The 14,221-nt window shown below is 43.8% G+C and overlaps 1 protein-coding gene across 2 annotated transcripts in view; it reads left to right on the top strand.

Moving 5' to 3' along the window:
• SNTG1 (syntrophin gamma 1) overlaps positions 1-14,221 on the top strand; it is a 2,735,678-nt gene that overhangs the window by 867,436 nt on the left and 1,854,021 nt on the right. For both annotated transcript variants that reach the window (XM_069621032.1, XM_069621033.1), the window contains exon 8: positions 7,270-7,372. In XM_069621032.1, coding sequence (XP_069477133.1) covers positions 7,270-7,372 — 103 coding nt within the window. The remainder of the gene's footprint in view (positions 1-7,269; positions 7,373-14,221) is intronic.

Here is a 14,221-nt window from a genome sequence, read left to right on the forward strand (position 1 = left end):
AAGGGCAGAAGACCCATCCTGGGCTATGTGTGGACTCCCCCAGCCCAAGGGGAGGTTCCAACTAGGCAGCCGCCAACCCAGGAAACTTCCCTCCTCACTTTCCCCAGGAGTGCAGTAATCCCCCAAATGCCAGGTTGAGTTTCTTTCCCCGGTACTTGCCAAACACCAACCCCCAAAACAACCCTTCTTTTTTTCCCCACTTTCCTGAGCCCAGACAGCCCAATCCGGGAAAGGGGAGGCCAAGGGTGAAGGGTACCAAAACTATCCCAACCAAGGGTATTATGGGAGAAGGGACAGTTACCCTTCCCGTGATCAGCCCTGGGTAGACCAGAGAACCCCATACCAGCCAGAGCGGGTGTCCCAACTGGAGCGCCAGGTCCAGAACTTGACACAGGATCTGGGTTGCATGTTGAGGGCTCAGCAGAACCCTCAGATGAACATGGCGACTCAGAACCCCTCAAATCAAGGGCCAGGTACTCCAGAGCAATGACAGGGAGAGAACCCGACAGCCCACCGGTTCCCAGGGAGGAGGCACAGGGGGCAGGGGGGTATAAAGCCTTAGAGGAAGCTTCTTTCCCCACTTGTGAAATGACCCTGGAAACCCGGGAACCGGAACCAGAATCTCCTGCCCCCGAAAGTCTGCAACCTAAGGAACAGAGGGCGGTTAGGAGAAATAAAGAGCCTAAAAAGACCCATTTTGTGGAGAGGTTCGAATCTTCCAATTTGAAGGAGAGGGGTCCTCAGAGGATTCTGGGAAAGGGGTCTTCTCCTTCAGGGATGGGGGAACTCCTTCCAAAGAAAAATGGGTCCCAAGAGATCCTGGTCAAGACTGGGTAGATGGGGGGACCGAGTTAAAACCGCCCATCAGTGAGCCCCAGAATGACCAGCTAGAAAATCACCTTGTTCAAACCAATTCTGATGACTGCCTCCAAAAAGGGGGCAGCCTACAATCAGAACCAGGGGAGCCCAAAACTTCCCCCATATCCAACTGTCCTTTTTTTGCAGATCCCCAAGCTCCCACACAGGATCACGCCCAAATCTATTCTGGGAACTGCCTCCAAAAAGGGGGGTGGCCCAGAACCAGAGGAAAAAGAGTCCCTAGCTCCCCAAAACCCTTCTGAGGACTGTCTCCAAAAAGGGAGGGACAGCCCACATCAGAAAAGGAGGAGCCCGAGACTCCTCAAATCACTGAGTGTGAAACTGTGTGCTCAGATTCCCAAACCATCCAACTTCATTCTGGGGACCGCCTCCGAAAAGGGGGGAACAACCCAGAACCAGCACAAGAGGAATCTCAAACCTCACCAACCACTTCTGTTGACTGCCTCCAGAAAGGGGGGGGCAGCCCAGAAACAGAACAAGGGGAGCCCGAGACTCCCCAAATAGCGTTGTCAAAATTCTGTGCTAGATTCTTCAACTCTGACACTGTCTCTTGACCCAAATATCCCAGTGTCAGAGTCAGAAATTAGCAAATTGACCATCAAGCTTACCAAGAGCACCCATTATCTTTGCCCTTTGGAGGAGAAGGGAGCTAGATTTTACGCCTCCATCCAAGTGCAAGGGCATTGTGCAATTCCAGTACTGGTGGACACTGCATCCCAAGCAACGTTGCCGCTAAATTCAGCAAGGGGGAGAGATACCAAATCCCCCCTGACCCCTCTCCCTGGACAGCTCCAGAACTTTGACGGGAAGGAAATTCCTGTTGAAGGGTCTGCAGAGCTGGAAATTCAAATTGGGTGACACAAAATGAAGCACCCGGTCCTAGTTGTGGTGCCAGAGGGAACCCCCTGTCTATTAGGGAATGACATCCTCTGCAGGCTGTCTCCCCTTATATATTGTGTAAACAAGGTCCTCTGGACCCAGACTCACAGGCCAATTAAATTAAAACAAACCATCAAACATGTTAGTCTAAATGGCACATGCCACATGGTTGAACAAAAACCGGATCAAATCAGGTTCTACTTTCAAAACAATGACGCAACCAACGTCACCGTCAAAGTTGTGGGACCACCATATGGTGATGAGAACTCCTCTCCATTTCTGCAAATCAGCTCCCTTCCTGTCTCAAGTGGCATTTCACCCTGGAGGGAGATACATTGAAATGTTATACTAAGCTACAATCCGAAAATTCCAAGTCCATAGCCAAAATTGATATCAAAGCAGAGCAAAACTTAGCTGGCATTCTGAAAAAGGGTGAACAGCTCTTCCTCCCGATTCAGTTAAATAACGGGAAGGAGTCTGTCCTCGCCCGAGTTGACCTGAATAGCGAACAAAGCTTCATCAGCAAAGCATTATTAAAAAAAAAAAAAAAGACCAGACCCTACCCGCGTAGAGTTAGTGCAGCAATGGGTACGGGACCTAGAAATGCCCTGCTCCAAACATCCTCTGCTTAGCAGTTGTATGATCAAAATTTCTAGGGATGACAAAAGCATAATAATCACTTGTTGGGTTGTGCGAGGTGTTCCTTCCGCCTTTTATATGCCTTTTATATGAGTCGTGACCTCAACCAACTTGAGATTAATTTGGACCCTAGTTATTGCCAAGCCCGGTCCCAACATCTAGAGTAAATCTCAGGGTCATGGAAAACCTAAAGGAAGCCTTCCAGTCATCATTAGTGCTATGGGAGGAAATGGAATTTCAGAAATGGAGGAGAGGGGACCATCCCCGGCCTCACCTACAGAATCCACCTGTTAAGACCATTAGTAAACATAGTTGGGGAATATTGCCAATTGTTAAGGAATGCAAGTGTCGTTCCCACTGCTGACATCCCCTAAGATGTGTGGACACAGTAGTTTCTAGCACTGAACTAAAAATCATCCCAAGAATCACCAAGGAGGACCACTCTAGGACCGGGAGGAAAAACCTGAGGAGCCGGAGTGTGGCTCCATACTCCCAACCAGAACCAGCAAGGAGAGCGGGTCGCCTCAATCACGGACGGGAGAAGCAACTGAATTTCTCCACATAAGACCGAAAAGAACATCCCAATCTCCCGACTCCCCCTTGACGGGAGGTCAAAACCAAGTCAGGATGGGGGGGGATCTGTGGGATGTATTGACCCACTCCGCTATCTTATGTGGCATCACTCTGATAGTTATGGTGCAAGAAACATCAACAATGGCGGAAAAACCCTTGTGTGCGCCAAAAACCTCCAAAACCGCGTGTTTAAACGCACAAAAAGATGGATGCACAACCAGCCACCCATGGTACATATATGGTGGGATAGAGCAAACACTGCAGAAAATGTGCCAGTGGGCTCCATGACCAGCAAACAGAGTCCAGAGAGAGAAGCAGTGTTTTGCAAATGAAACTCCAAAATGTGCCTATAAATGACATTTGCTTTGTTGCTAAAAACTCCAAAAAACACTTCTCAACATTCAAAATATCACTTGGCGCTAAAATTCATGTAATCTAATGAAGTATGGCGAATATACAAAGTCCTAAAGTGTAAAGAGCAAAACATTTCCTCAGACAAACTGGATTGGCTGTAAACTGACAGCTCCTGTCAAAATCTGTGTGCAGTACACGGGGCTACCTGTGAATGACAGCTGTCAGATGAGCTCCTGATGAAACTTCAAAGTATTTAAACTAAAAGACTGCCAGATTAGCAAACATAAAAGGATTGTTGCTAAAAGGAATACAGATCTCAGTTGTGTTTTTGATCCCACAGATTGAAAGCTAAGAAAGTAATGTATTTATGTTTGATGCAACAAGTTTGGTTTCTGCTGGGTTTAAGAAATTAAGAATAAATTAGCCTAGCTGAGCTACAAGGAGTGGAAAAACGGGTTTCTCCGAAGGGGAGGGAAATCCTCTCAGCAGAAGCTCACTGGTAGATGATAATTGTGGGTTAGCCAGACTTTTGTCTACAAAAAGAGAATGAACAATGGCAGATCCTCCAGCCCAGGAAATGGATGAAAGGGTCGTAAACTACTCCTGGAAGGAATTCCCCAAAGGAGGGGGCTACTCCAGGACTCCAGGGAGAGACAAAAGGGCGGACTATTTGCTGTTAAGAATGAACAATGAACAATTTTTAGAGACTCATAACTAGTTATTCAAAGTGGTGAAAAAATATAAAAAGGACAGAGTTGTTAGTCTAATTTTTGGCTGCGCGTTTTAAGAGGCGGTAGAACTGTAACATATTCTGGACAGGAATGGCAATATATGTGGTTTTATGTGAACTGCGTTAATGCTAGAATTGTGAAAATGTACACACACATCCCAATGTTAAACACACATATTTGTGAAATTTTGCAGACAATTTGGAAAAGTGTTCATGGCGAAAAGGAAAAATACTATGGAAAGGTGAAACAAGATCCCATAGCTGTGGGATTTTGATGAACAGATGCTACATAAAATATGGAATCTTTGTGTGCGATTTGTGTAGAGGTGACCAATGTAGAAATATGTATTTAGGATAAAATCTGATTTTGACACTAGTAGCTAAGGGGAGGTTTCTAAGGACTGTAAAGCTAAACCATAAATGTGACATCATCCAGGCTTGATCCAATCACTCAGATGCAAGGCAGAGATGAGGTCCTGATCCAATCCCAGCTCACAGGGGCAAGCTTAGTTAAGCCGGCCCATACACCTATTTTGTGATGTCATTTAAAAGGATAAATAGAGACAGCTGACAACACATAGACACTCACTGATTCACTCACTTACCTATTTCCGGCAAAGCATTTTGTTCCAGCATTCTACATCCAGCTTTAACATCCTTCCAGATCCAGATGCCCAGAACCTTGCCAAGCAGTAGAGAACTATTGATTTTCAGCAAGGCCTAAATCCTCAAATTTATTCTCACAACCCAGTGGAGCGCTGCGGTGTGCGAAGGCCTTCTGAACCAGTATCCTGAAACTATCTGGCTTGCTACCACAAGGCTTGCCTGATGACCTCACTATCCAGCTGATTTGAAATACCCAGAAACAAGGAGGGCAGATCGTGTGCAAATCTGGTGACCAGCCTAGCTGATCCAGTCCCACACCTGATGTGCTGTCCTTTCTTGACAGACCCAATCCATGACCAGAACTGACGGTCCAATTTAATAACTTATTCTGTAAGTATTAATAGGAAGAACAGTGACCCATAATATACCTGCTTTGTGTTATCCAAATCTCAAACCCATCCCATCTTTAATTCAGAACCATAGTATTGCTAGAACAATCCTTGCACTAACCTTTCTCTCATCTATGTTACTAAACCCTAACTTCGTATTGATTTGATTAAGAAAAGTACTTCCCAAACCAAACGGAAACTAGAGTATCACACATAAATAGTTATGAGCGGCCGAGGATAACTGATTCCTGTGTGGCCTTCTCCTTTTTGTAGTCCTTAACATAGTATAAAAAAACCTATCTGTCATTTTTAACCCGAATTTCTGTTTTCTATTCTCGCACCTATTTTGCAAAAACGACTCTTACTAAAACCTCTCTAACTCCCTCAATTTTTATGATAGAAGCGACATTTCAACTCCTACTTGTACCTAACATCCTTAGCTATCCATAGAACACTAAAGTGCAGCGAAACAGTGCAATTGGTCCGGTATAGCGAAAATCGCACAAGGAAAAGTTTGCCGCGATTTGACATTCTGAAAGATTTTACACGTGTGAATTTGTTTTAAATTATTTCCTACTTTGAGATTCCAAATGTTTGTGTTTGACTAAATCATTGCTTGTGATTGTGTGCATTTGTGCAAAGCAGCTCCCATAGAAATGTATCATAATTTAAGCATTTTGACCACATATGGTGTTTTTGCTCAGACAATTTCAAAGCCATGCTGCCAGTTGAAAAGTCAACTCTGTTCTTCTCTTGTGTTTAAAAGGGGGAAGGTGGGAGTGATATTCTGTTTGATTTGTGTTTTCCTGAATACCTCCTCTCTCCTCACATCTATTGAAATTGTCTATTGGTGGGTTGAGGGGTATTGCAAGGTGCAGGGGGAACCTCTAACCCTAGTGCAATCTGTTCCAAACCAACCCAAAAGTATTCTCTTCTGTGCTGCATTTGTTTTTGTGCTCATTACTTGATTCTTAGTGTATTAAAGAGATTATTCAGTGTCCTGTCACCCCATTGGTGATGGTTGTTACCTATTAAAATATATTGTGATGAGTGGTATATCGTTCAGAATATTGAATTTATAGATAAAATAAATAAGGGTTTCATTTGCGCACTACATGCTGGGCATGACTTGGGTGTGTGCCAGATGGAAATCACTTACAGTATAGACGAATATGAAGTCCAGCACTGGGCCAATTTTTGGGTGTGGTATCATGATATAAAGCTTGTTTTGCTGAGCGGTCACTCAGGACACTATGCATGTCACTGCGAGACGGTGTATCTGTTTAGGCGTGAGTGAAATTTACACTGGCAAAGCTAAAGTGCAGAATTTGCAACTGGAATCCACTTTCTCCCATTGCGCAAAATAACCATTGTGGTTCCGCCAGCACTGCAATTTAACCCTTTTTTGCAGTTTCAAGCGCAGCTTTGTATTTTGCTCCCATGTTGGTTTCGTGGTGCGCAGTGAGAAACTTCATGCTGGTCTTTTTTCAATCTGTGGTAGTTTTGTGGAGTGGCACAAGAAACTGCGGTTTTCCCTGATCCATGCTAGTTAGTTTAGCGTTGCAGCACAAGAAACTTTGTATGCATTTTTTTTATAATCGCGCTAGGTTTACTTAACGCCACAAGAATCTTTGCGCAGTTTTTGTTTAATTCATACTAGGTTTGCGCAGCAGCACGAGAAACTTTGCGCATCTCGTTTTGAAGAGATTTCCTGCTGCTCTTTTTGATCCATGCTAGGTTCGCGCAGTGGCACAGACATTTTGTTTGTTTTTTTTTCTATTCAAGCTGAGTTCACATAACGGAACGAGAAGTTTTGCGTCACTCTTTTCGATACGTGGGGGTGGCGGAACGGCAGATAGGGGCAAAACAGATCAGAATCGGACATTCCGTTACCATGGCTGGCAGAACGGAATCAAAACAAAATGTGTCTACTCCTGTGTGAGTAGCTCTGGGGCACTGAGCCCCATCTCGAGACAAATTAAAAAAATTGCTTTATTAAACCATTCTGAATGCTTTTTTTGTTTTCGAGCGTGGCTTTTCTGAGCTTGTCTATCCGCATCTACAATTTATATACCCATACATAATGCATGCATCTTTTGCCCCCTATCTCAATTTCAAGGAAATCATCTTTAAACAAAAATGCAATAATAAATGTTTGTGATTAACACAATTTATTTGGACATTTTTAACCCAATCATGTGTTTTTGAAATTTCTCACAGGTCCAGGTTCTCCGGAACGCAGGGGAAGAAGTGACTCTAACAGTATCGTTTCTGAAAAGAGCACCTGCTTTCCTCAAATTGCCTCTTAATGAAGATTGTGCATGTAAGTACTGCTGATGAGCCGGGAGAAATACATGCTCTCCGTAATAATGTGAACGTGCTTTTTCTGCTGCATGATGGCTTGTTGTGGAAACCCTTCTGCCCCGGCAGTGATTGGCAGCTCTGCTCCTCAGCCAGCACTGTGGCCTGAATATAAACTTTCTGTACATCAGCCAGGCGTGCATTAGCATGCGGTGACTGGAGCAGGGATACGCGGCTAGCTTGGCTTCCGACGGCTGCCAGATCCCTTTCCGTGCCGCGAACCGCACAAACAATGGAGCGGATTGTAGCGCAGGCTTCAAAGCGAGGGCGAAATAGATGCACGCTGCTTCCAGAGATGTTGCTTCTTAATAGGAAAAAGCCGCGTATTTGCTGTAGTGGGCAGAGCAACATAATTGGAACTGAATGCACAGCCTGAGCTTATTAGAGATGTTTTCTACCATTAAAATAAATCTTCCTCTCTGTCGAAGCTTCGAAAAAATGTTTGCAGTGTTCAGGGAAGTCTGTGTGTGTATCCTCTCCTAGATTTTGAAACGGTACAGATCGCATATCTGTATTATTTCGAGCTGTAAAACATACCTCAATATGTCCACTCTCGCTTAGTCGTTGGCTAGTGATAATTGACACTTGACGATTAGGTGCCAATTAGAACATTGTGTGCATATGGAGAGCTTAGGGTCCGGTAACTTTGTATGCCTGCATAGTAGCTAGAAAGTTAAAATGTTCACCCGTGGTGTACAATGCACATTAATTTTCCGTTGCACATAAAAATCTGCTGTCACATTGTGGCCACTGGCAGACTGCTTAAGTAGGTTTCAATGCTGGGTATGTAGTGGCACGTGCCCTGTCCCTATCATAAAGTATGCGCACCTGCCAGTTCCGTGGAGCGGTAATTGTTTCCATAGTTAGGGTGACCCGATACAAAAAGTAAAAAACCGGGAAAGGGCAACTAATATAAAAGTACTATTAACTCTTGAAAGTGGCTGTCAAGGCACTACACTTCAGTAGAGGTTGGAGGAGAAGGGGGTTTAAGTGTTACTGTTCAAATAAACACATGTAATTAATGTATCACAACGTAACACTATCTTAACTTGTAAAATACAGCATTTATCCTGTGTGTGTTTGTGCATTCATGCCTGTTAGCTATAAAGACCGACTACTACCAAAAACTGGGACCACTGCGGTTTCCAATGGAAACATAATCTTGAGAGAGGGTGACCTAGCACCAAAAACTCGGACAGTTGCAGCTAAACCGGCACGTCTGGTTACCCTATCCTTTGTTATCACAGGATTTATTAGAATGCAGGCACCCTGCAGGGAGACTAGGTGCTACTGCAGGGAATAGCAACGTGTGCCCTCAATATCATTGTGTTAGTTTAGATACTTTGGATTGGCAACAATACTGAATAGCCAAAAACCCGGGTCAGACTAGATCATTTCATTTGTGGAGGAAGGATAGCTCAGAGGCAACGCGTTTGTCTTGGAAGCAAGATAACAGTGCAACATAGGTTAGAATCCCGATCTCCTGCTTAGAAAGCAATCGTTGGTATAAAGCACACTATGAATGAACAATTATAATTATAATCTCGCAATGAAATCGCCCTGGGGTAGTTCAAACATTTGAACTCCTGGTATTATACGGGCCCCTGCGGGATGTAATGTCAATAGAGAAACAATATGGTTTACATACCCTGATTAATTTCATAATTACAAGTTGCTTAGAAAAACATTATTTATATTTTAAACCACGACAGCTGTATAGGCTTGCTGCCGGATATGCGTTAGTGAACTGCAGCAACACAAGTCTATTATTAATAGAATTGTACAAGGAGTGTTTTCTTAATCTGCTCCCAGCAAATATGCAGAAAATCATCAAATGCTCCTCACAGCACAGAATACTGAGTATTTAACCCACTGTCTCTGGACTTGATTTGTCGGCGTCTGACCACTTCTAAAGTCCTATTTATATACACACCGGCATACCCAGTTCATATCCATCCTCTTATTATTCTGTTATCCCTGTATTATCATGCACAGCTACACTTTGTGAATTCCTGCTTTTAGATTCATGTGCAGAATACACAGAGTGTTTAATTAGGGCTTTAAACATGTTAAACTAATTCCCTGATTTTGATGCCAGTGGGAGGACCGAGGAATTGCACAGTGACCACTCATGCATGCTGTTCGTATTTTGCTCTGGTGGATATTGGGGATTACCTGCGTGGAGTGGATCGTCACACTGACAAGATCAGCACTCTAGGCACATGCACACAAGTCCATGATTGGTAAGGGCTGCGGTCATGTTGGAACGTGGAGGCTGCCACTACAATGGAGACCCACAGAGACGACCTGTCCTTTGCATGGGAAGCATCTGTTCAGGTCAATGGCTCACCACCCACATCAAAATGCTATGCGGGTGTAGACACATGCACATTCATTGTACAGGGTGGGAAAATGCACAGGGCCGAGTTGTGCCCTGACTTGACCAGGGAAATCTCATGAAAAATGGCAGTTCTGGCCTTCGTGTCTTTTAACATCTCTGTGCCATTTCACAGTCTTGGTGAAAAGAGTCTGTTGAGACTGACATATTTCGGTGACCAATGCCGGAAGCAGTGCATGAAGACGGAAGATAGAAAGAAATGAGCAAAGACTGTCAAAGCCGCAGCACTACGTTTTGCTTTTTGGCCCACCTTTGTGCGGTTCTCCAAATACATTTGAAACTTGACTGCACAAATGACTGTATTCCATCTTGTCAACTGCATCGTTCTTTATGGGTCAAAAATGCTGTTGTTCACCTTCTATTTAGTTTGAGTGTGATCCTGTCTCGTTACTCAGACAATCGCTACACTCAAGAGACTCAAGAGTCTCTTCCGATATCTTGAAGACTGGCTCATCCAGGCCTACTCTCCAGAGCAAGCATCGAGACACCTTGAGGACACTTGTTCACTGCTTTACAGCTCGGGCTTCTCCCTGACTTTCCAGAAAGTACCACTGACACCTACACAGACGGTCCAATTCATCAGGCCAGTCCTCGATATGTGGGTGGGGAATGCTTTTACACCTGAAGAAAGAGTCGCCAGCATTGGACAAATGGTCACGTTGTTCTAGAACTTGCACAAGGGTGCAGCCTCAGCCTCTGTCCCCCTCTTTGGCCTCATGGCCTCCTGCATTTTTCCAGTACATCCGCTGATTAACTCTCCCCCATCCTGCCTACCTGATCCCACCACCGCCTCCAGTGACGCTTAATAATGCAATTTTGTACATTTAAATAGTTCTCATGTTTAGTTTGAAGCACTTGCCTCTGTAGGTTAATGTTACCCTTGTATGTCACCTGTTTCACACACACACACACACACACATATATATATATATATATATATATATATATATGTGTAAACAAGCTCACCACTTGTTCTCATCTCATCTTTGAATCTTCGAGCTATTGTACAGGCACCCCACAGTGGGAATGTCTCCACCATCTGTAAAAGTGGTATTGTAGGTCATTTCTGTTCGAAATTGACATACCTGTTCTTCAAAGAAATACAAACTAATGGAGGCGGAACTGAGTAACACATTGTAGGGGAGGTAGGTAAAAGAAACTTTGGTGTCCTTATAGACTCTATTCTAGTTTGTATTTGAAGCTCAGATCTTTCGGAATGCCAGTTGAGGTAGCCTCTTTGTTCTCGTAGGTCCTTTGTAGGGACTTGTGAAAAGGAAAAGATGCAACAGTTGAGACTTTGTCTTTGCTTGTCCTAGCAAGTCAAAGGAGTTTACCACTATTGCCTGTCCCCTTGAAGGTAGGACGTTTTGTATTCCATGGTGCCAGGCTTGGGCCTCTGAAGGTCTAAAGCAGTCTTGTGTGTTCCTTAGCAGATCTTATACAACAGAGTTGTCTAATTCCAGGCATTGAGGGCCGGCATGCAACTGATTTTCAGGATATCCCTGATTAATATTCATGAGAACACATGTGTATACATTTAGAATGAGTGTATGCAAATGTATCTCATTAATATCAATGAGGCGTATCCTGAAAATCCGCCATGCTTCCGACCCTCGCGGCCTGGAGCTGGAAAACCCTGTTCTACAATGTAACTTTCAGGCCAGGCCTCTTCATTTGCCTATACATCAATATGTAACTAAGCTAGAACCTCAATGTTTATGGGGCATTGTGTTAAGGGTGTTGGCTTTGAGCTAGGCTTACAGTGCTGAATCTAATCAAACATGTTAAGCACAATCTTTCAATGGTGGTTGTCACATTTAACCTTTGCAGGCTTATTGTATTATAATTGTATTGCAATTGTCATTTATATAATAATAATAATAATAATTCACATTTATATAGCACTAAGAACCCTCAGGCATCTGAGTGCTGCTTATTATTACCCATGGTGTGTGGTACTCATTTATCGACCTCAGAAGGATGAAAGGCTGAGTTTGGCCCTACAGTGATTCAAACCTGCATTGGCAGGCTCTGCATGGATGCCAAAATGAGTGCTCTACCTGTTCTGCTATCTGACCGGCTGATTATAAAGCTCCCTTCCCCATTGGTATGGATTCAATACGTTTTGTGGTTGGAATGCCCTTGTGACCGCAGTGCATGTGTAGCAGGTTCTAAGAATTTACGTTAAAAGATGCGCGTGTGCATTTTGCCAGGCTAGGATTTAGGCGGGCTGGCTAGGCTCCAGTAAGCAGCCCGGAGGTCAGGCACGTGGGTGCTGTTGGTGGTTTAGGTGACTACCTCTTCACAATCGTATTCTCAAGCTATGGGTTAACTCTTGTTTTCTGACATCCCAGTCACCCATGCCAAACTATGCTCATTATGCGTCTGGAAAAACACTCACACACTGTACACAAACTGTACTTACAAACTCTTTATATTCGGCAGACGTGCATTGTTACTGTTTGCAGAAAGGGTGCCCCGTAGTTACATTACTAAGGAACAGCCATGCTGTAGTCCTTTAAAAACATTGCAAACTGACTATAGAGGTGGGCTTCTCCCAACTAGTCCTACCATCTGGAATTTAATGTCTCTGGATTCCACATCAAGAAAAACCGGTATCTAGGTGGCTACATTAAAAAAATGCAGATATGCTATCATGCAGTTACATCCTCGAACTTTCGGCCTGACGAAAAGAACACTATCAAATATTCTACTCTCTTTCAAAGTTAATTTTCTATGCACTAAAGTGTATAAACTCCCTCTCTTTGTTTTGCAACATAGAGTTTATTTTTTGTCAATATTCCAGTGAAAAGCTTCTCGTTTACTTGTGTTAGCACACAGTATCTACTTTTTAATATGTGTCTTCTTCCACATGCTTAATTAAGCGGCTCACACTCATCTATTGTCTGATCTGAGCCCATCAGAAGCAACCCCACCATTGAACTCAATGGCTTTTATAAGCCATTCACCAGTGGATTTGTTTGTATAATTGCAGAAAACATTTAAGGGTTGCACCCTCTGTGGAAAATGGGCCCTGAGGAGCTAATCAGTCTGACCCCTATAGAATTGCTTCAGAACTCGGGTTTACTTGTGAATCCTGATTGATCATGAAGACTAAAAACACAGTTATCATGACTGGTTCTTTCTCTGGGACAAGTCAGGAAATATTCCTAGTTTCGATATTTCCTCATAATGTTTCTGCTGCAATGGGCACATCCGTATTTCAGCTGGATATCAATAGCAATCATAAAAATAGTCCATAGGCGCACCTTTGCGAGAACGAACACAGCTATATTACTTGTTCTTTGGAAAGGTACCCACTCGAGAGTCCACAGCCAGACTTTAGCTCACTGTACCTTCCACAGAAGGGAAATATCCATTTGCATATTCTCTTCTGAGCAACAGTACAAACAGCATCCCCATAGACGTGTTTCAGCCTTGTTGGGCCTCATTAGTGTGGTAGAGCTGTGCCACTCTGAGCACAGTGCGCAATGGGTCCACGTCTGGATGACCCTAGGAAATTTAGGGGGACTAAACCCAAGTCCCTTAAACAATCAAAAAATAGTCCATAGACGCCCCTCCGTGAGAACGAACAAGGCTAAATTACTTATTCTTTGGGAAGGTACCCACTCGAGAGTGCTGCCAATATTTTGATTCAATAGCAATCATGTTGGAACTCTTTCTGCCCTTTCCTGGCCTGTAGAGAATACAATGCAGCAGCAAGGCTATTACTGTGGCTAAAATGCACTGATCACATCACTCTGTCATATCAGAGGCTCTATGCATGGCGAGCCAAATTTTTGTGTCGCCTACCAGTAAACTTTGCCAGACGCCCACATTTTCAGATAGAAATGTTGAGTCGCAATATACCTGGAAGTAGCCTACCCCCCTACACACTTATGCTGAAAGGCTGTGTCTTACCATGCTAACAGGTACATTTCTTGGTGGACAGGAACATCCCTGCACAGCGGGAAAGGTGCTAGCAGTTGGTGGTTAGCAGTTATGGACTAGTAGCAAATTGAAAAGTTCGTCAGTTTAGAGTAGCCACAAACAATGCCTGATATCTCTGTGCCTGCAGCCATGTAGAAAAGGAGCCTTTCCAACTCCCCCAGTCCTCACACATGCCAAATAACACTTGTTTTTAATAGTATTTCAGTTAATGTTATTGTTGGTATTCGTGCAGGTACTAGCTGGTGAATATATGCACAAGAGCGAAGCTAATTCTGAAGACCCCAAGTCATGACATTCAATCAATCACAAGGCATGATGTTATTCACACCAATATCCCATAAAGAGATGCAAGTGAAGCATCCCACCATAAATGGCTGCACAGTGCGTATGTGTCGCACACACCTCATGTGTTCATGTTAAGATCATAGCACTGCAACGAAGCAAGAGAGGAAGGATAGAAGA

This window comes from Ambystoma mexicanum, chromosome 5q (assembly GCF_040938575.1).
Source record: "Ambystoma mexicanum isolate Mex_15411 chromosome 5q, UKY_AmexF1_1, whole genome shotgun sequence".
Classification (NCBI taxonomy): domain Eukaryota; kingdom Metazoa; phylum Chordata; class Amphibia; order Caudata; family Ambystomatidae; genus Ambystoma; species Ambystoma mexicanum.